The 22920-nt window shown below is 39.1% G+C and overlaps 1 protein-coding gene across 2 annotated transcripts in view; it reads right to left on the reverse strand.

Annotated features, from left to right (window-relative positions):
* RELN (reelin) overlaps positions 1-22920 on the reverse strand; it is a 279445-nt gene that overhangs the window by 227315 nt on the left and 29210 nt on the right. For both annotated transcript variants that reach the window (XM_051805023.1, XM_051805024.1), the window contains exon 2: positions 5785-5895. In XM_051805023.1, coding sequence (XP_051660983.1) covers positions 5785-5895 — 111 coding nt within the window. The remainder of the gene's footprint in view (positions 1-5784; positions 5896-22920) is intronic.

The raw sequence follows: 22920 nt of genomic DNA on the forward strand, positions 1-22920 counted from the left end.
TGAAGGGAGGGTCCTGGAGCCCATTTGGCTTGTCACAAAGTAAACCAGGGATCTAGAGCAATTTCAGTGAGTTACAAAACAGCACTTCAAGATCAGTAGTGTGTACGTAGCTGAAAACTTTCTTAAGAGCTGTCATTTACCGACTGTTCCTTACTTTTTAGAGCTGTGAATAAGCACAGAGAGGCAAAGAGTGAGCAGGGGGGTTCAATTTTATAGGCTCACCTAACAAGCAAAATGCAACAGTTGGCCTTTTTCCATCTCACAATGTTAGTGGGGGATATTTTCCTTTATCTGTCAAAATCTGAAAGCAAAACATTGTCCCAGAAGCATCAGTGTTTGAACATAAACTGATGACAAAACCAAGCCTCTGAAAGCTCAAAACCACACCCCTCATCCAGGAGCAGTGGGAGTCTCGGATGCCTCCAAAGCATGGTCCAGACTGATGCTCTGACAGAGCTGGGGCACATTTTCTGTGGTAACCTGACACTGTGTGTGTCCTTCAGCCACCCAGCCACCCTCGCTTTTCCTTCTTCATCTGCAGATGAAACCAACAGCAAGCAGCATCACCAATGACATCCACCTACAGTTACTCTGTCCTAAGGCTGCTCAGTCAAAGGGAACATGGGACCTGGAAACCACTTTTATCCTTTTCCACAATTCCCAGTTCATACAGAGCTAGATCAAAATGATCCTTCGTCTAGAAATTGAGAGGGATTTTTGGGTTTGTTCTGCTAAGCAAACACATATGTAACCAAAATACCAAGCAGGGGATTATGTGAAGGCTGCCTTAATCCTGTCAAAAGGCAATAGAATATAAAAAAAATAGAGTATAAGATCATTTACTTGGCATTACATTATTTCTGGTGATTGGTCTTCACAGGATTTCCTCTAGGAAATTTATTATTCGCTATATTTCAAAGCATTTTTGTAACTATTTTAGTGGGAGTGTTTTGCGGTTTTTTTTGGTTGGTTGGGTTTTTTGTTTGTTTGTTTGTTTGTTTTAAATCTTCACAGTACAGAAACAAAGAAGTGCAAAAGAGGAAAGATTGCAATATGATACTTCATCTTTTATTTTTTCCTTTCTAGCAGATACAAGTTCAGGCACTAAAATGTTATCAGAAAACATCACTCTCATAGTCTCTTATGAAGTAGCCCATAGAGTTAAACAAAACCTAAATTTCTTGAGCAGTTTATGAGGTCACAGTAGAATAGAGACATCTGCTTTAAGAGGTCATAAATTACAAGTTGTGTAAATCTACACAGAAAATAAACCAAAAACTTTCTGTTATCCAATTAGGCTTGTGGCAAAACTTTCCAGTGTAATAAGAGCTTGGAATCCACTGTCTCCACCACAATATAGCCTATGAACTTCTGAGAGGACCTTTACAATTTAGATTGGAAGATTAATGCATATCCAAATGTTATCACAAAATTATTTGTTAAGTCCATGTTTATTAAAAGGTAAACATCACTGTAGTAATTATGATTTTGCATAAAATTAGGGGGGTTGGGGCTTAGCTATAAAGGCTTATGTTTTCCACTGTAGTTTGTAAGAAACTAATTACACCAAACTTAAATATAATTTGTCATGTATTCATGATGTGAAAACCTACCAGGGAGCCAGAAAGCCTTGGGAAGAACCCGAATGCGTGGAGATGCAGTGTGAGTGGCAGGTCAAAGGCAGGCTTTGATGTGCACAGCCCAGCATATCTGCCTGCTCAACCAGCCTGTCAGCCAGGATGATCCTGTGTAATGAGACAGATTCGGGTCCTCAGCTCACAGCGCTCCTTATCGCTGCTGGGGGATTACGCTGTAATCTTCTCCTTTAATTGTAGACATGATCCCGTGCTCCTCTCTCTCCAGTGCACGTGGCTTTGGAGAAGCCAAGCTGTATTTTTGTACTTAGGTCAAGGTACAGAGTGGTACCCCTACCACCCACCAAACCATTTATCCTTACTCTCATTTGCAAACAATCATTCCCATCAAACCCACCACTGCATTTATAGCATTCTAACATGTTTTTTTAGTACTACTGCCTCCCACTCTTCCCTCATATATTTGGACAAATCAAGCAGTGAGAGCCCCTAAGTGACTGTATGGACATCCTGGCTGTATGGGAGGTTAGTCTTGGTGGGCTGATAAACCCCAGAGCACAACCAGATGATCCAAGCTGTTGAAAAAAGACCAAACACCAACAACAAGCCTCAGAGACAAGCGCAGAAGAAGGGAAGAACACTTATGGATAAAGAGATCCCACGGGAGTCCAAAATATGTCTCCAGAGACAGGGTGTGAATAACACTGAGGGGTATCAGTGTGGCTTGTGAAAAGGGCAGACAAAGAGGGGGATTGCTCTTCAGCAGGCAATGCTGAGGGACACGGGAACATTCCCAGGTACACACCACACTGATCAGGAGAGGAAAGTGGAAATTATACTGGAGAGATGCAATGGAGGGGATCTGTTGTATCAGGGGATCTAAAGAAGGAAGAAACGCTCTTCTTAAAAGTTACAATTCGGGATCGTTTCTTTGCTAAAGGATCCTCCCAGGTTGGTTGGTGAAGTTTCAAGCATGCACTTACATTTTACCCCAGTTCTAATATTAGCTTTACAGTTTTAGTTTTACCTTAACCTGAACCCAGACAATGGTTCAGCCTGGGACAAAACATTAATATTTATGACCAGGTAAGTTACTAGGCAACTTTTATGCCCAAAAGTGCACATATTTCTCCCTAAAAAAACTGTTAGAAAGTTTCCCAAATAAAAATTTCGGCAAGCTTCATGTCAGTCTAATCCCACAGAGGAAACCAGGAGTTATTTCTTTGGCTAATAAGGAAAGAGAACATAACCCTTAGAATTAAAATATTTTCTTTTTTCTTCAAAGCTTCTTGACATGGTTAACTGTTATACGTGACAATGATTGTGTCTCCATCAAGTAACTTCCTAAATTGAGTAATTAAAAGATAATTGTAGCCACAACACAGTAACTTATAGCACAGAAGACAGATATATGTATGTTGGGGAGACTTCATATTATCAGGCAGTCTGGAAGATTATGATAATCTAGCGTGACCTCCTGTGTAAGACAGACAAGACCATTTCAATGGTAATATTGCAAGGGAGAAAAAAATATTCCTCCCTACACCATAAGCAACCACTATCAACCCAATTTCAGAATATTACTATCTCCAGGTTTTAAAGGCCCAGCTTTGCCACCCCCCCATCTAATCTGTGATAAACCACATAAATCTTTGAATCGAGGTCTCTGAACCTGACTAGTCCTTGACATTAAAAAACCATAATAATTTCCAGCAAGGTAAATCTAGCTTGAGCATCACAATCACTTGCTGGAAAGGAGAAATAGTTTCTTTATTGATTGGAAATGATGACACAACAAATGGATCCAGGGTTTCTGGAGAAAGTGCTTTATGTTTTCTTCAGAAAACAAAACAATGTCATTCCCACCTACTATTTTACTAAACAACATATTAAATACTGTGGAGACTACTCTGTTTTTCTACTGCAAATGGTAGATTTTAAAATATTGTTAACTTCTGAAACTACTAAATAATTTTAAAAAGAGTATCATTTACATGCTAAATGTGTTTTGGAATCAGCCAGCCTTCTCATCTCTCACTGCAAAGTAGAGATAGGAAAATTTTATGTAGTTCTCAACCCTGGGAGCCATCAGAACCTCATGGATTGAGCATTCATATAAAATTAAGTTTAAAAGCCATTGTCATTTTTCCTTCACTGTTCACTTTTTCCTGTGACTTCAAAGACACTGCACATGAGCATCATCTGTTATGAAACATTCAGACGGGTTTTTTTTTCAATATATATACAAGTTTAGGAGGTAGCAAAGAAAAACAGCAAAATGAGACTTTTATTTAAAATATTTCATAACAAACAGCTGTAACACAACTGACCCTACAGCTTACCCACAGAAAGTTAAAAAAAAAAAAAGGGTCAGAGATGGCAGCCGTTTTTCCCTGACATAGATGGAGGCATGTTCAAGGCAGAGCATCAGATCTCCCCAGGCAAGATATTTGAGAAGTTGTATTGACAAGCAAAATGAAGTAGCTTTGACTCTGCATGAATGCTTTTGCCTCACTTTGGCTTTTGTATTTTTCCAGCCTGCAGGTTTGGAGCTTCTTCTGGATTGCAGAAAGCACGTACCACCAGTTTAGTTGTTGGTTATCTTACAGTGACTGAATGTAAGACATCAAGAGCCAGAGAACGACCTTTGACAAGTTAAAAAAGGCCACAACTCTCTTCCTGTCATATATCACGTTACTTTGACATGTATCTCAGTAAAACATCCACTGTAAAAGTCCTGCTCTACGAGCAAAGTTACAAATTTAGGGAAAAATACAAACATACTTTGTAAATGCATAGATGTATTTAGGTTCTTAAAATTTTGCTTAGTTGTCATTCTTAAATATTTTATGTCATTAAACATGACCTGTATACCTTGCCTAGTGAGTCTACCATGCTCTTCCCAGTGATGTGATACAAACTCCTATTTTATGGCAAGATAATTGTTTGCCAGTAACTTAACTATCCCAAAAATTTCACATTGTTAAGTTCTTTCTGTCTCGCTTACTCCAACAGATTCTATTCACCTTGTAAAGCCTACATTGGGAAAGAAGAAACAGCAGTACCACCTCTTCCAGAAAAGAGAATCTTTCAGTGCCTTTTGCATAAGACATGAAATACCTGGGCCAGCCATGCTCTTCCCTTTGAAAGGCTGAGCAAAAGGTTGATCAGTGGTGTTATTCACAGAGGCAAAGCCCTTCTCAAATTATTCCTCAATACAGTTTTAAATAATGTGCTATTTACATTGCATTCATTCATTTAAAAGCAGATATATGTCTGCTGGATGACATGCAGATGCCCAGAGCGCTCATGTTCCACATGCATTATAACAAAACTAAGTACCATGAGAGGTTATTATGAAGAAAGTACTAAATTCTAACCCTAACAGACAAATTAACGTTTAAACATGCTACTGCAAGTGCAGTGCAGCTGGTGTCCCATACTGTACTTTCATCCTAGATTGCTTGTTAGGAGTCACTGAGTCCCTCCATTTGGAGGAACATAATTCTTACAATTATTTGTAAGGATATAAAAAATGCTCCCCAAATAATAAACTACAGAAGGTATAGCTGTCAATTATTTTCACAAATTTAGAAGAGATTTTTCAAAAATGGTTGTCCTTAGCACAGCTGCTACTGCTAGATGCTACAACAGAACTTGAAATACATAATAATTACACAAAGCCTGTCATACCCCTTTTACTACAATTCTTTTTTTTTCCTACATGGAAAATAATTGGTTGCATAAAATATCTTGATCAGCATTACAGTTTTAAGGAAGATGTTATTAAGTGAATGGAAAAAGTTGGTTGACATAAGCTAAAAGGAAACATTTTTTTCAGCCCAAGGACAGTTAGAGGCTTTGGGCTAAATGCTGTAGTTTATACAAAATGTCACACCATTTAGAAATGGCTGTTTAGAACAATTTAGCTGCTGAGGGTTTTCTCTCTTGAAATTTATATAATCCAGCATACTAGTAACAGGGCTGAGCAAAGATAAAGTGCAGGAAGCAATAAAAGCTGTCTAAAAGCCACCACTGCCTTATCTCATTGACTCCCACTGACTTCCATGTATTATTGATTACTCAGTCTAAATTAACCTGTTTCAGTAATTGTGTTGCTATTGATGTCCTCTGTACAAGCAAGTATTCATTACTTTGGGGGGCAGAATGTAAATTACACTGGACTTACCAAATCCAAAAGCACTGGAACCACCAACACTCTGGGAAGCCTGAACACTGGTTGATGTGTAGAGCCCAGTCACCAGTAAGCCATCAAAGAAGGTACTTGTTGAAATAGTCACTGAAATGAGAGAAATAAAATATGTGTAAATATTTATAAGCAGTATTTTAGATCCTATACATGTTCTGTGAGCAGGCTCTTGCTCTTGAATGAGATCCCATCATATGGTCCAGTGAATCCGTTTAAATTTCCCCAATATTTATGGCAGTTCTGTTACTTTAAATTGGTTCTTGGGAAGTTGCCTTTGCCAGAAGCACAAAACTATGCTGTACACTAAATTGACAATGAGTTAGTAAAATAATGCAATGGAATATATGGCTTGTAAGCAATTTCAAGACATTAGAATATAGTAAATGCAATGAAATAACCAGGATTATGGTACTGTTCTTTCTGGACCTAAATAGAGTGCTAAGTTATGGTTATCATGCATATTATAGTATTACACACTGAAGTCACATGGGCATCTGAGCCATTCCAGATTGTGTGTATTTAAATAGCTCAGGAATGTATCTTTAAGGGATTCTCAGGTAGTAGCAGAAAACATCAAATAGCAACTACAAGTAACACTGGAATCTATATGTTCTCTGTTAGAATTGACAATTCTTGCAATATTTCTTTAATTCTCATACACACTAATTCTCATATTTTTACTTTGGTATGTTTCAAATTGTATCCTTCTATACTTAACATCAGTTTCACCAGCTCTATCTTAGAAAGACTTAAATTATTAAGTGAAAGCTTTAGGTTTTTTCCATTATATAAATGCAATCTCCTCTATGCCCAGAATGACTTCTTTAATCCTACTGCAGTGTGCAACTTTCTTTGCTTCATAATAATCTCCTGTCCATTTTTTGTAACATTAGGTTGCATACTTCTGAATTGAAAATCAGAACTAGGAAATTTTACCAACAAAAAAAGAATTAATTAGCTTAATGAAGTAAATGTTCTCTTTGTCTCTTCACCATGGTCTGTCTATCATCATCCTTTTCCACAATCTTTACTCATATTTAATCAAATAATAAAATGTAATAAATGGATAAACTGCAAATCTATGGCCTACCATTAGATAGGTGTTTTTTTCTGTTTTTTTAATTGCATTACAAAGGGCAAAGAACCAGCAAGGAGATCTCCCTGATGATTTGCAGCCTCATACATTGAAGATGCATCAAGGCCTCAGCTACCATGTTCATTCTGCTTTCATACTTCAGTCCTTTCTACCCCCTTAACTCAGAGAGATTGGTGCTTGACAGAGATTGCTGATAAACTCTGATCTCTCCCTAAATCACATTCTACCTCCCTATATTGCTCTCTCTTGGTGGGAACATCATGAGCCAGTGACTGGCCAGGGCACTGAAGGAGACTGATAAGACATTCATTGGTGATACACATTCAGTAGAAAAACAGTTGAATTTTTTAAAACCTAATAATGATTTAATGTTTCCTCTGTGGTACACATTTGGCTTAAACTTAGTGTTTAATACTTAAAAAACATAAAAATGTTGACAGTGGCTTAATTTATTTTGAGCAGAGGAGCAATATTTACCATGTTTAATTTATTCTTCAACTCTTCAATTATTTTCTTTTCTTTGATTATTCAATAGTACGCTGAATAAATCCTGAATCCAACTTTTCTGCTCCCATGATTCCAAATTTCAGTGTTTTGCAATAGACACTTCCCTGAATTCAGATGCAGGTTCAGAGCCATATGCTCAACTTTTAAGAAGAGGCCACTTCTGATACATCTCAAAAGAATAGCAAAAGACACTAGATTTTTTTAGAAAATAAAAGGTGTATTAGGGAGTGTAAAAGAAAATCAAAAAAGCAAACAATGAATTTTTCCTGCATTTGATGATGAAGTGGTGAATAATGCATGACCTTTTCTTCCCTTTATGCCTTTAAACCAACAAAGAGGCAAAACATATGTTGAAAAGTATGCCTATGTGTTATTTTTGAAGACTTGGCAAAAAAGTCAGTGAAAAGCACTGATAGAAGGGCACTGGGCCAGTACTTTGCTGCCATTTTGTTTCCCTGTGGGGAAGCATCTTATTCCTTACAGGATAGAATATAATGCAAAAGCCTACTGTGAACAGGTGACCAGTTTCTCTGTGGGAAAGAAGTGATATTTCACAACGTCTGTATCTGACTTTGGACATATTTGTGTGATTGTCAACCCTCATTTTACATAAGCATGTAAGAGGTCAATTTTTATTGTTGAAAAATTTCCATCACAGTATGGCTCCCTCATTAAGCCTCTGGGAAACTGCACAACGCCTCTAGCACATTTTTTAAAAACAGAGCACTAGGCTGTTATTATACACATGTCATATATTTCAGAATAATTTCATAGTTCTTCAAGAGGAAAAAAAATTAATCATGACATTCTCAGTGATGATTTTTTTTTTACTACCCACTGGTGAAATACGTCAAATTCCCATAAAATGGAAGAAAACATACACCATGCCAAGTGATAATGACCAAGAACAGGAAAGTTGTGTTAATGCACAGCCCGGCAACAGGACTGTGGTTTTATGTAGGGAGTAGTGTTTCTTACTGAGGGTTCTCAAATACTCCTTCCAAAAGCAATAAGATTCCTTTGAGATTCCATCCACCAGGCTTTGTGTTTCTGCCTTTACACTGGCTCATGCCATATATAGTTGATGCCAAATATCTGGCACTTCAGAAGCAAGGACCAATGGCATGAGCTACCAGGACCTTGGAAAACATCTGAAAGGGCACACCAGCCCCACCACTGTCCCATTGCACCCAACAGTGGTACCCAACCCATGGGAACACAGCAGTGAGTCTCCTCTACAAGTCCAAGCAGGCATTGCTCCATCCTGCACAATACCCTTCTTTGGTAGGAGAATTTGAGTGAGTGAAGAAGTGAGGAGCCTTTCCTGTCACTGGGGACTGATTAGTAAGGCCGGGGATATGCTGGACACTGCTGTCCCACACAGAGCAGCACCCTGTGCCCTCCTGGCTGCTGCACCAGGGCAAGCAGGGATCCCCTCAGCCGGGGGATGGGAGTAGATATCCTATGGTACAGAGGTAGGCAGGAAGCCTTCAATTGCTTTAAAATAGTTCAGTAAGAGGGACTGAGAACATCTTCCCAAGAAACGCATGTGAGCTGCATTTGGGAACACCCTACTGATCAGGCAGCAGCACACTGCAAATTTTAGAGGCAAAGCTGATAACAACTATTTTAAAAGTTGCTCAGCACTTCCTTCTATTTTCAGTTCCTGAGATCTTTGCCAATTTTTACTCTCTTGGACCTTCTGGGTTGGTTTGTTTTTCATTGTGTCTGCCTCGTACTGATTTAATAATTTAAGGGAGAAGGAATGCCATCAAAATACTTTATTCATTTCTGAGATGAGGTTAGAGGAAAATGTTTTGCCCTGGATGAAAAATTCCAGTGTCCTTTGCTTTCATCAATTCTTCTGCTCTGAAATGTGAGAGCTTTCCTCCAAATTTGGACAAATTATATTTTATATTTGTTTGTATTACATTTATACACACAAAAAGAAAAATCAGAGTTCACACATGCTCAACAGAGGCATTTTCATTTTTAGTATCTAAATATTTGTGGAGATTCTGTCCTCATTTAGTACTCTTCGAGCACTCTTATTAATAGAGCTTGCTGAAAAAACTCCCATGAAGCACATTTTAGTCCAGCTATATGGTTTGTTGGAGCAGAAGTGTTTTGTGGAGATATCATTTCTGATGATGCTTTGATCTGGAAAGTTTCTCAGTGTTTTAAAGCAGGACGTCATGTCTGCTGGTTGGAGAGAAAGGTGGGAAGAGAGGGATCTTTATCAAAAGTCTGAGCCTTCTGATGAGAATTCAGAATTTCAATTCAGACTCTCACTTCTCAAAAGGCTGAGAAACATACAAAATGTCACAAAAATGAAATTGCTCCTAAAGTTTGACCAGTACAATCACCAACAACTTAATCTTAGGAGACACAAAAGCAGACCTGAGAGCGAGAATGAACTAGGTGGTGACTGGAAACCAGTACAGAGAATAGGGGAAGAGAAGCTTTTTTGGAAAAAAAAACAGGGAGCAATGGGGAAGAAGGGACCACAGCTGGACAAAGTAGCCAAGAGCAGGAGCCTGGAAACCCTGTAGAGGTTCACTACAAGGGACTTACACAGTCACTGGGGAGAAAGATAAGATGTAAACCCCAACAATGAAGTGCATGTCAGCCTCACGTGCTGGTCAACAGCCACAGTGACAACCTGCTGTACACTCTTAGTCCACCTTCTAAATAAGTGAACAGGGTTTGCACGATGGATATGAAACACTCCTGTTCACAAAACACATGGATAGGAACACATGGATTAGTGAATAAATTCAGCTTCTTTTGTAAAAGGAAATGGCTCCATGAAAAAAAAATCATATTGGGGCTGGAAAACACCACAGAAATATCCTCCAGTGCCTTTTTGTCCCACCCTTCTTTCTGTGCAATGGCTGTGCTCCCAAATTCTGTTTCTGAGAATCATGAAGCTCTCAAATCAACTGTCCACCAAAAAAACCTGGAGAGTTGCTGACTTCATCTCCCTGCATACTCAGCACATACATACTGCTGTGGTCACCTGAAGTCACTAAAGAGACTGTCCCAGTGAGCCCACAGACTGGCCTCATCCTACCAGTGCCACCAGCTCTGGAAAGCTTTGGTGTTATTTCCTTGGGAAGGGAGGGGATGTAGCAGCCTTTTCTGGAGGCGCCTTGCACTTCCCATGACAAGTTTCTGAGAGAGCCCTGGATTTGGTGCCTCCTGTGGGACAAGGAACAGCAGTGCCTCTGGCAATGCCAGGAGCTGACATGTCTTGAGGAGGAAGCAGGTCAGGAAGAAGGAGGCTTGCAAAGATGCTGCTGAAATTATACCATAGGTATAATAGGAATATTATATAATGGGAATATATCCAGCACCATAACAGGAAAGACAAAGTGGGTTTTAAACTGTAGTTACAGTCAGATATTTCTAAGAAACTCATGCTATTTATATGAAGATCATTTTCAGTGTTTCCAGTGTTATATGCTACACATACTGCACACTATTACAGAAATCTATTAATCACTGTAAGTAATTGCATAAAATTTGCCTTACATACTCTCGAGGGACTGATCCACTCTCTGAAAAGGCAGATGTATTTTGACTGATACTCAAAATACTTGAAATATAGCCAATGCATCTAAACTGTAAGAGCAGAAAAGGTGCCGGGAGGAGGAAGGGGATCATCTCAGGAGATACCTGCCACTGACAGATCTTACCAATTTTGGCTGCTCTTCAGCATCAGCTAAATGTCACTACGAGGGCTGATACATACAGAAATTCCACAGAATTTGCAGCTGTTGTTGATGACAGTCACAGAGTTAAAAAACTTTCGGGCAATGAAAGGGCTAGATGTAGATGTATAGATATAACACAGGAAACCAAATGAGTGGAGATTTAATAGAGTTCAAGAAGGAATTGATAAAGACAGAGATCTTTGATGCCCCACATACTGAGTCCCACATACTGATTTACGTGAGTCCAGACCTATAGCCACAGTACAAAACTGCCCTTTCGTATACCATAAAGAAAACAGAAAATAATTCTGGTATGTGAAATGGGATCACCACAGACAGTGGACTTCCTAAAATGAGGTCTTCTTGCATCAAAGCACTGAAAGGCATTTTTTTAGGTTCTTCTCAAGGTCAAAGTCAGTTCCTTATAAAACTGTAATATTGCATCATTGCACACCTGAGTCATGGCTGGAAACCTTCCTCTCAGGAAATAAATTACTTTTGCTTCACTCCTAAAAAAATATGCTGGCCTCAAAGTAATGCAAGTCAGGTGTGCAGTGGCACAGTTCAGAGAGGCCTCTGCCCCTTCTCAGTGCTGCAGGATACTGCAAAAGGAATGGAGGCTAACATCAATACAGAAAAAACTGTCAACATCACACTGCATTCCCAGAATATTCTGAGTTGGAAGGGACCCACAAGGACCATCAAAGTCCAACTCCTCACCCTGCACTGGACAGCCCCAAGGGTCACACCATGTGCCTGAGAGTATCATCCAAATGCTTCTTGAATTCTGGCAGATTTAGTGCTGTGACCACTTCCCTGGGGAGCCTGTTCTAACACCCAACCATCCTCTAGGTGAAGAATCTTTTTCTGATATCCAACCTAAACCTCCTCTGACACAGCTTCAGGCTGTTCCCTTGGGTCCTGTCACTGGTCACCACAAAGAGATCAGTGCTTGCCCCTCCACTACCCCTCACGGGGAAGTTGTAGACTGCAACGAGGTCTCCCTTCAATCTCCTCAACACAGGGAAGATCTTTGTCCCTTCCCAAGTTGGTCCCCTCTTTTAGGCAATGGAACCTCTATGTTACCATCATGCAATGCCAAACACAAGTGATACGGGTGTAAACCCATCCCAGCATGTAGTGGAGTCTGGCATAGATAATGCCAAGCCCAAATCCTTAAAATACCAGACCTCCCCTGAAATGCCAACTACAGATTAAATTGCTAGTAAAAAGAGAATAAGCCCTGATGCTTTATTTAAAGGTCCACTGTTAAGACACCACAGTGATTATCAATCTATAAATACTAAGGAAGAGTTTTACAGGTATGTGTTTAAAATAGTGTGCTGATAAATTTATTTGTAAGTGATTGGTAGAGAATGCATTGTTATAAGAATCCAGAAAGTATATACACCTAATTGTACTCAGAACCTAATTATTAAAAAGAAATTTTTAAAAGATTAGTGATATATATGTTGACATCAAACTAATTTTTACTGCTCACAGAAATACTTTGCTTTCAAAAGAACCCAAAATCAAGAAATTCATAATTATGCAGCTATTTCAAATATGAATGCCAGACAGATATGCAAGAACTGTATGAATCACAATTCTACACATCATCCAGACAAAACAAAAGTACAAAACCCACAGGATTCTTACTCATACTGGCTTTGATTTTCCTCAAGTAGGTGGAAGAAAACAAAAAAGAAAGACATTTCAGCATGGTTAAACAAACAGACAGGCACTCTTACAACTGTGAAAGCATTTTCCCTTAGGTATTGGTTTTCTGAAGACCATTCCAAAGCACTGAATCCACAACAACACACCAGTGAACTTTTCTTGAAGGTGCACAGAAAAGCAGCATCTCTAACCTGTGATGCCTTCACCAATAACTCCAGTTAGTAATTACTCTTGGAAGGAGGGGAATAAAAATGGACAAGTTTTGAACTTTGTTCTAGACAGTTTAAAAATCAGATCTGGTATTTCTTCGCATTACAGTACTAGTTTCAGTGCTTCTGCCCCAAGCTCCATCAAATCTCTTTGTCTCTATAGCTTTTCAAATCCTTTCCTAAATTGGTAATGAGCAACAGAGAACTGAAAATAGATTGCGGACGTGTGGCAAGATGTCAGTAACATGATATACAGAGACATCATTTGTCATTGATGCAAAGAGTAGCCTATCAGCCTTGTGAAAGAACTATTTGCAGAGACACTACTTATAACAACTTTTTGACATAACAAGACAGTGGCAATGACATCAGCAGCAATACAAGCAGTATTTATTCTTATATCCCTAAACTATGAAAGATTGGTCACATTTTTTTGTGAGGTTTGAGATGCTTCAGAGCTCCCACCTCACTAAAAATGAAGAATCCAGCAGTCAGACCTGTGAACAGACCTGAGAGTCTGACTTCTTATGTATCAAAATCTCTAACTTAAATATGTTTCTGACCATGCTCAAAGCCACCAAAAACTTGGCCACGTTGAGCAGTGAGGTGCTTTGTTCCAGCTGGCATCACCAAACACGTTGGCACAGCCTGGAGACCTGACAGAGGAGAGGTAAGCCTGGCTGCTGTCGTCATAGCAGCCTGCTAAACCCCAACAGATGGGTAATTAAGGCTCTTGCCTAGGTAAGAGGATTCAAACCTGAATTTCCCAACGAAATGTTCAAAATTATTTTAAACGCCAGTGCCTGTGTGGCCCAGCCATTCTCCCTTAGCTGCAGGCATTGCATTTTGTATGGGAAAAAGTGACTACTAGTTGGCACAGAAAGAGGCATGTTGGGGCAGCCTTCTTGGAAGGAGAAGATGGAGGTTTCAGTCAGTGGCCCAGTGAATATGTGCTACTGCTATATAAAGCTCCAGAGAACATCATATCTATTTGTGTCACCCAGTTTAGACTGTAAATCTCACCCTAATGTTGATGTCTAAAACAGACCAGATGAATCACACTCAAGAAATGCCTGATTCTCCCCACTGACTATAAAGGAAGCCTAGACTGTAAAGCTCAGCTGTAGATGTCAACAATGAAGATGGCTAAACTGAGATTTTTCCCACCAAGAGCCACTCACACAGAGTAACCTAATTATCCGGTTTCTGTTTAAATGTCCAACTATCCCCCACATCAGAGGGAACTGAGCAGGAATTAAGCATCCCAGCACCCAGAGCTCACCCGAGGACACTGGAGACAATGACTATCTTTATCTTCTTTCTTGTGTTATGCCAAATATATCATTAATGCTTAGCAACTTAGCAAGCACTTATAGTACCAAAAGGCTCCAAAGGGTATCAACAAATGTCTGTTATTCCGTTTGATAACTCACAGAGCCCTGAATAGCATTAATGAACTTTAAGCAGTAAAAACAATAAACTGCATATGAAATAAAATCGGTATCACAAAAATGTACATCATCTATGTCTCAAAAAATGGTGTCTAGCAGAAGCCACCAATAGTCAAAATTTAACCACAATTATATTGTGCACTATAGCCAAGACAAGAATGATCATCTAAATATCATTTCCTATAATGATTAAAGAGGACAGTTATTCATATTTTTAGCTTAATAAACACAAATCCAGCCATATTATTTACTAAAATACACCTCTGAGCAACAAAATATTGTTAATATGGAAATTAATACCATAACATAACAGCCAGTAAATTATGCTTTAACAGTATTTACACCATGGTTAGACTTAAATGATTGTGAAATGTATTTTGTCAGTCACAGCATATTCTTTCTCTTATCCAAAGTCCCAGGAACAGCTGGGAAGAGATGATGGTGATTTCTAGACCTCACCAGATATAAAGGCTATGAAACAAGCCTGGTTATTGGTCTATGTTGGAATTGGTTTCTGACCATATTCAGCAACCACCAATCTTCTTATTAAGCTTCAAATTCAAATTTTGTCATGCTTCTATGAAATGTGCCAACATAAAATTTTTCAAAAAAAACCAGATTAAATGTTATTGTGATTACCTTTTTATTACTCTAAGCCTGAGAATATTGACCCCTGTTTTGAAGCCTAACCTTATTTTTCATGCCTTTCAAGTTTATGTGAGGTTGCCTGTTTGATACCCATACATGAAAATTTCATATTGTTGGCTGTGCTCTCAATATATTATTTAGAAGGTCTGAATATTACTGCAGTGTGCAGATTTTCAGAAGAGTTTGGTAAATCCTTTTATTCTGCTGTCCTCAAAAGACAAACAACCTCTCACTACACAATTAACAACAGCATTCAAAAAGGAAATGAAAGCTGGCTTGAAAAGAGAGCAAGTATAATTACCTACTGGGAGTTTATTATAACTCAGTAATATCTAAACATTTGTAAGAACTTTTGTCTTAATTTTAGCTAAGGAAGCACGTCAACCAAAACCAGACTGTTGAACATGTTTACCTCAGGTTGAAAGAAAACAAGTCCTCTTATAGACCCATGAATTACAATGAGCAAATATCATAAAAAGTATGAGTTCAAGTGATAGTCGAGAACAAGGAAGCATCTGGATGCCCACGCCTTGAATAAGTGCACTGTTCACTGGGTAAAAAACTGGTTGGATGGCTGAGCCCAAAGAGTGGTGGTGAATGGAGTTAAATACAGTTGGTGGCCAGTTCCAAGTGGTGTTCCCCACGGCTCAGTGCTGGGGCCAGTTCTGTTTAAATATCTTTGTCAATGACCTGGACAGAGGGATCGAGTGCACCCTCAGTCAGCTTGCAGATGACACCAAATTGGGCAAGTAAGTTGATTTGCTGGAGGGCAGGAAGGCTCTGCAGAGGGATCTGAACAGGTTGGATCAATGGGCCAAGGCCAACTGTGTGAGGTTCAACAAGGCCAAGTGTGGGGTCCTGCACCTGGGTCACAACAACCCCATGCAGTGCTACAGGCTCAGGGCAGAATGGCTGGAAAGCCACCCAGTAGAAAACGAGTTGGGGATGCTGATCAACAGCCGGCTGAACATGAGCCAGCAGTGTGCCCAGTTGGCCAAGAAAGCCAATGGCATCCTGGCTTGTATCAGAAATAATCTCGCCAGCAGGACCAGGGCACTGATCGTTCCCCTGTACTTGGCACTGATAAGGCCACACCTCAAACCCTGTGTTCAGTTCTGGGCCCCTCACTCTGGGAAAGACACTGAGGTGCTGGAGCATGTCCAGAGAAAAGCAACAAAGCTGGTGAAAGGTCTGGAGCACAAGTCTGAGGAGAAGCAGCTGAGGGAGTTGGGGGTGTTTAGCCTGGAGAAAGGAGACTCAGGGGGCACCTTATTGTTCTCTACAACTACCTGACAGAAGATTGTAGCCAGCGGGGGAGTTGGTCTCTTCTTCCACATAATGAGTGACAGGACAAGAGGAAATGGCCTCAAGTTGCACCAAGGGAGATTTAGATTGGGTATTAGGAAGAATTTCTTAATTTAAGAACTGTCAAGCACTGGAAGATGCCGCCCATGGAGGTGGTTGAGTCACCATCCCTGGAGGCATTTAAAAGATATGCAGATGTGGTACTCAGGAACATGGGCTGGTAGGGAACTTGGTAGTGCTGGGTTAATGGTTGGACTCAACAATCTTAGAGATCTTTTCCAACCTAAATGATTCTATGATTTTCAAATCAAAATACACCACACAATGTTCTTTAATAACTACTCATCTGTACTATAAAATATAACCCTAGAAAAATCTAATAGATTTATCTTTTGCTAAACATCCCAAAAGAAATTGCCTAAAGCTTGCATCCTCCAATTACTTTTTTAATAGATTAAAAAAAGAAACAAAAAAACCCACAAAAAACAGATCAGCTTCTTCCTTGCTTTAGGCCTTCTTTAATTTGCCCTTAAAAATATATTGAAAACTTGAACACAGACCACTGAAGGCATGCTTGTTACTCTCAAAGAATGTAAATAAAGTTTATCCAACTCCCAGTGTAGTGAAAAATTATACTAGTGCATTATAAAATTCAATACCTATTTTCTAGTACCAGTGCAAGCGTGACAGTGATTGCATGTTGGCACACATAACACGTGGATTTTCTAAAATATTCCAGATAGCACTAGTTCCCAGACACAGAGTATACTTCACTGGTGTGAAGTACAAGATTTGGGATGCTTCAGGTGCTTTAAGACACGTGCCTTATGAGTCACTGTGAGGAAAACACAGGAAGGCAGCAAGTACAGCAGAGGCCAAGGGTCAAGCTCCAGCCTATGTGGACTGGCCATCTGGGACCAGGGATGCTGTACATTATCACAAACAACACACAAATGTATTTAGGCAACTGAATTGTCCCACTGAGGTGGCCACAAGACTCTTCCAGCCAAGCTGTACAAATACAGACAGATGCAGATGCTCTGAGAGGAGTACAAGAATCAGGACGTGCAGAGAAGGAGCCCCATATCCCTTCCACACACACTCCCAACTCCAGAGATGCTGGGTTGTGACATATAATAGTCATCAATGAACCACTGAAGTGTCCATTCACATAACTGCATTTGTACTTTTACAGCTTCAGAAGACAATGAGCTCCACCATTTAATTACACAATGCATGAAAATGTTTTTCCTTTATTTTTAAGCTCTCTTTTCTCTGAACCCTTGTATTTTCAGTAGCAGTAAAATGTTTGCTTTATCAACAGCATTCAACATTTATAGACATCTTTCAGATCTCTCTCTTCTTTTTTGCCAAAATGAGGAAACTTCCATTGCACAAGAAGATGTTCCCTCTCTCTCATTATCTAGTTTTACTATGTTTTTTCCAAGCAGAGGCAAGCAGATCAGTGCATAACACCAAAATCTGGCTATAACATTGTATTGCAAACCCAGTGGTGGTAAAATGATGCTGGCTGTTTCATGCTTCACTCCTTTCCTCATAATTCCTAAGGTTCAATATGACAATTTTTTTTTACTCGTGCTTAGCACTGAGTAGATGTCTTTTGAAATTCACTCCCAATATCCTGTCCCACATATTCTGCATTATTTTTACCTTCACCACCTGCATTTAGTAACACAGTTAGCATTAAGTTTTACTACCTTAAGCAGCATGGTATATGATGCTGTTATCTTCCTAATAAGCTCCCATTATCATTTTGACCACTTTTAACTTCAGGCATCAAGCCATGACAGAAGCACTTCCTCATCAGCCACAGTCCTCCCTCCTCACAGCAGATTACTTGCGTGATACAATTCAGGTGAAATCTGGCATAGTCTTAGATAGTTTAGATCGTGAACAAGAGTCAGCAATAAAGTTTCTGACTCCATTTATCTTTAATATGTTTGTGCTTATCTTCCCTAAACCAGAGCTTAACAAGATTGCTTAATGGACTGCAGAAATAAGAGACCTTAAATAACCCGATGCTTTGCAGTCTAAATATATTGGGCATCCAATATAGCAACTGTTCGATGGACACGCAGCTATTTTTTTTAATAACAGATTGGGGATTCATCTGCCCGAATGTGAGTGTGCAGAACACCATCCTCCTCATACAAACTGCTCATCCTAGAGTCCTTTCTGTACAACAGATCTACCCAGCACAGTCAGCAGAGTCTGAGTCGCAGCCTGTCCAGCAACAAAGTAGTTACCCAGTCAGGCTCTGGGAGAGTTGGCTATAAACCCTGGAGAGCAAGGGTACAAGAGTCCTGATTAGGAGGGCAAAAGCAAAAATGAGCACAGAAAAGTGAAGACTGAAATGCACTGAAAGTTGCTGAAAACCATGAGCAGTAGAAAGAGGACCAAAATACACAATACTGTATTATTATGGGAAAAGGACACAAGAGTTTAAAAATGTGATTTAATTTTGTATGTATGATTCATGAAACAAAATAATTCTGCTTAAGCACAGTCCCTGATTTACTTGGTGCAGAATGCTATTAAAATAAAAGCACTAGACAGCCCCCATCTATAAACTGGAACAATGATACTATATAGCCTGGAGATTGATTGACATTTTATGTTAAAGTAAACAAAATGGATCAAACAAGGATTCACATGGGAAAAATACAGTAGGGTTTATACTAAGTATAAAGTAGTATTTATACTGAATTCTGGCATATGAATGATGACCAGACCGTAACAAATGTTAATACAATCTTTAACCATACATGGTATATTAGTATTGAAAGGCCTAATCAATAGAAAAATACTTATTTCCAAAGGTTCAAAGCAGAAGAACATGTAAAAGAATCTGAAAAAATAAGAAAAACATTCACTAGTCCTCTGACATTTCAAAACAACTAATGACAATTGAGTCAAAGGAATGAAAATAATGTGCCTGAGAAATAAAACTCCTAAACTAAGAGCAATATTAAAGCTCAGAGGCATCTGTTTTGTCTTATCTTTATGAATATGTGGATAAATGGGTCAGAGAGGCAGAGATGGGGACACATTCGATACATTTGCTTATCCTTTACAGACTAATTCTTCACAGTGTGGTTTGTAAAGGCTGAGTGTGGCAAGTAGTTGACAGCTACCTCAGTAAGGGCATGGCTGTAGGTACATCATTTTGTGAAGAGTTTTTTGTTCTTTGTGTTAGGTTTGTTATAAGAGTCAACTAGTTAACAAGAAAGACAGAGTGTTGGAACAGTGGGACTGTGGCAGGTCCTGATTAGGAAACACTGGACAGGGTTCTGCAGGAAAATCTACAAAGTGCCTTCTCTCTATTTTCCTTGGGCAAAGGTTTGGATCTGAAGATAAAAAAAGGTTTCTTCCAGCCTCCTGTTTCCAGACTCTTTCTAACAGATGCTTTACCACCTTTAAATGTTCACAAAAGAATCTGAGCTCAACATTCTGATAAGGCAACCGGCCAAACCATGTACACATGGAAAAATATGACTGCAGCACAATGTGACTTGTGTTGAACTTGTCATTATGGGTTAGTTGCTTGTTAAATACTTTATATATACAGAAAATTCCCAAATGGACACTTTCTGTTCTTAAAAAAAAAAAATAGGGGAACAGCATGGTTCTTGTCCCTGGTGTGCACAACCATCCCAGATAATACCAGTACAAATTCCCCAAGCAAATAACAGATTTTTAACAAATCACTTCATGTCCTCTTTCCATACTGAAATTATTTCTGCTCTGCACAGCCCAGTGAAAGAGATAAGTATTCACAGCCATGTCCCTGCTATGACTCATATCTTGTTAGAACAGAAACAGGCACTTGGCTCTCTGGAAAATAAATCCCACAGCTGCCTGCCTTGGTTTGCTGCAAGCCTATGGCTCCCTGGGTTGTGTCACAGAGGTCTTCACGTCCCACAGGAGACAATTACTAAGAAGTACCTTCAGAATAGGTGATGTTCTGCATATTATTATAGGAGGAAAAAGGGCTAAAATGGTAAATATGATATTTGAAAAGGCTCGAGAAGCATAGTAACACCGTGGGAAAGTCAGTTATGTGACAAGTTAAGCTGTGTGACTACCATACCCTTCTCCTAGAGAAGAGGTGGTGAGTACCAGGAAGAAATAAACTAATTGCCAGAATAACTCGTATTGGTATCCTCAGCAAGAAGCCAAGCTAGCCAAGAGCCATGATAACTAGCAGATCTCTGCCAGACAAAAAAAAAGGTCTTTATCTTCCTTTTCTTCATCAGTTTGTCAATGAAAATTTTGAATAAAACAAAGAAATCAAATCCTGACCTCCCCTCAAAAAAAACCAAACCAAACCAAAAAAAGACATGTGGCAAAGTAAATGCAAACAGTATTTGAACTGAACATCACTGACCGGACAAACACAACATAATATTTGGAACACAGTCAAATCCATAGACCTTAGTTGGTCACTCTGTCTCCTGTTCTGTGGCATTTCTTTATATTGCTAAATGAAGTTTGGTATCAAATAAGCCCCTGGTGACACCAGACACCTATAATAAGATAGGCCATTAATGTAAGTGCACTAGCAGGTTGACATCTTACCTATATGGTGAAGTTCTTCTTTCAACCCCCTATTCCAGTACAAAAATAAAGACAGACACTTCAATTAGTTTCCTCTCAGCAATTACTGAGGTCAAGGCAGAAGTGACACCAGTATGTTGTGACAGGTCTAAACCTTTCCCACAGAACAACTAGGAGGAGAAAATACTCCAGGTATTTTCAGCAGCAGATACCCATACTCAGAAGCAAATTCTGAGCACCTGGTGAAAAGAAACGTGCCTAAATGTGGAAGAGGAACATCTACCATTCTGCCCCAACTCCTTACTCAGAAAGTAACATCACTGTCAATCTGTACTACCTTGAGTAAAATAGGAGAAACTTTCCCCTTGGGGCAAGACTCTACATTGATTTTACTGTACATGTTTGAAGTTTGAGTCTCTGAGAAGTCACATATTTTGAGGAAAAAATGGCAAATGTCTCTGGTTCATCCTCAATGTCTCCGGTTCATCCTCAATGTCTCCCTCTAATTCAGTAATCAAAGCACAGAGGAATGGCCAGACACCATTAAAAGCAGTCACACATTATAAAGATATAGCTATGAAGAAATAAGGTGTGAATAAATATAAGTAGCATGCATCTGGGAAACCACATATCCAATACCGTATTCCACTTCTGTCTTTTAAATTCTGCAGCTGATTCAAAGAATGACTCTGACATCTATCTAACTCTCTCAGTGTTGCACACAGAAGAATGAGTAAGGGAATCATATAAGTAGAGTACAGAAAGATGAATGTGGTCTATGCAACTGGTGGGATGCACTGTACACTATATTTGCAACATACAGAATAGATAGAAGTCAGCAAGAATCCACTGAAATAAATCTAAAACCCACACAACAAAATGTCTTCTAGGAATCCACTTCAGTACATCTTTCACCACATTAGTTCAGAGGTAAATGCATTCTTCTACCTAAAATCTTAAGAAACTCAGACTTTGCAATTTTGCTAAATAAGACTCTTCAATAAATAATAGAAATACTGCAGTGTCAATATTATTTGAACATTTATTGTTATATAATATGAAAAGATGGAATAATGAAGAGATTTTAGAAGGCTGAAATGCTTAAAAATGAATAAATGATAAAATATTCTTACTATGCCTTTTTTCAATGAAAATTACTTTCATCTTCTCCAGTACCATTTCAGCTTAGAATTCAATGTTTCAATTCATTTTGTTGAACTTAAACAAACAAACAGAAGTATTTACATCGACATTTAATGTTCTTTCCAAACACTTTGTGTTAGGTGCTCCCTTCACTCAGGAGGGGCACTTCACTGTGCTTCAAGTTTTACAGTCTAGTTAATACATCCAACCTACCAACAGAACAAAGGTGGTAAGATCCTTAACCACAGACTTTGTGATGCTACACACCAAAAAAGCACAAAATTTTTACTTGAGTCAAACCCCCCTTTTCCAAAATTTTTTTCTAAATCAAAAAAGAAAAAAGGAGGTCAAGAAAAATGCTAGTTTTTTTTTCCAAGTAAGGTTTTCATTCTGCAAAAGCTGCATTTTCTATTATAAATCATTCCTGCTGAACTGTTTTTATTCCATTTCCTAGAGAGCAAAGGCGCACTTTGCCTCTACTGAGTGTATTGTAGTGCCTCCTTACGACTTTTTTTTCCCTTTTACATCTCATATATTTTTCCTTATTGCTAACACTGAAATAAACATGACTAAACACAGTTTTCCTGTGAGCTCACATGCACAAGTAGCTTCGGCAGTGCATTCATTTTGCTGTTTATATTACCCTGTCAAAAACAAGGAGGACTTGGCTGTTTCTCAAGTCCTGAAGAACAAAGTCAAAATGAAACCAAGCTATCATTAGGTAGTGTCTCTGAGCAGACTAGTGGAGAGCTGCAGGACTTGTTTCAGAGGTCAAGATGAGA

Source organism: Manacus candei, unplaced genomic scaffold (assembly GCF_025592945.1).
Source record: "Manacus candei isolate 608988 ecotype Guabito, Panama unplaced genomic scaffold, ASM2559294v1 h1tg000063l, whole genome shotgun sequence".
NCBI lineage: Eukaryota > Metazoa > Chordata > Aves > Passeriformes > Pipridae > Manacus > Manacus candei.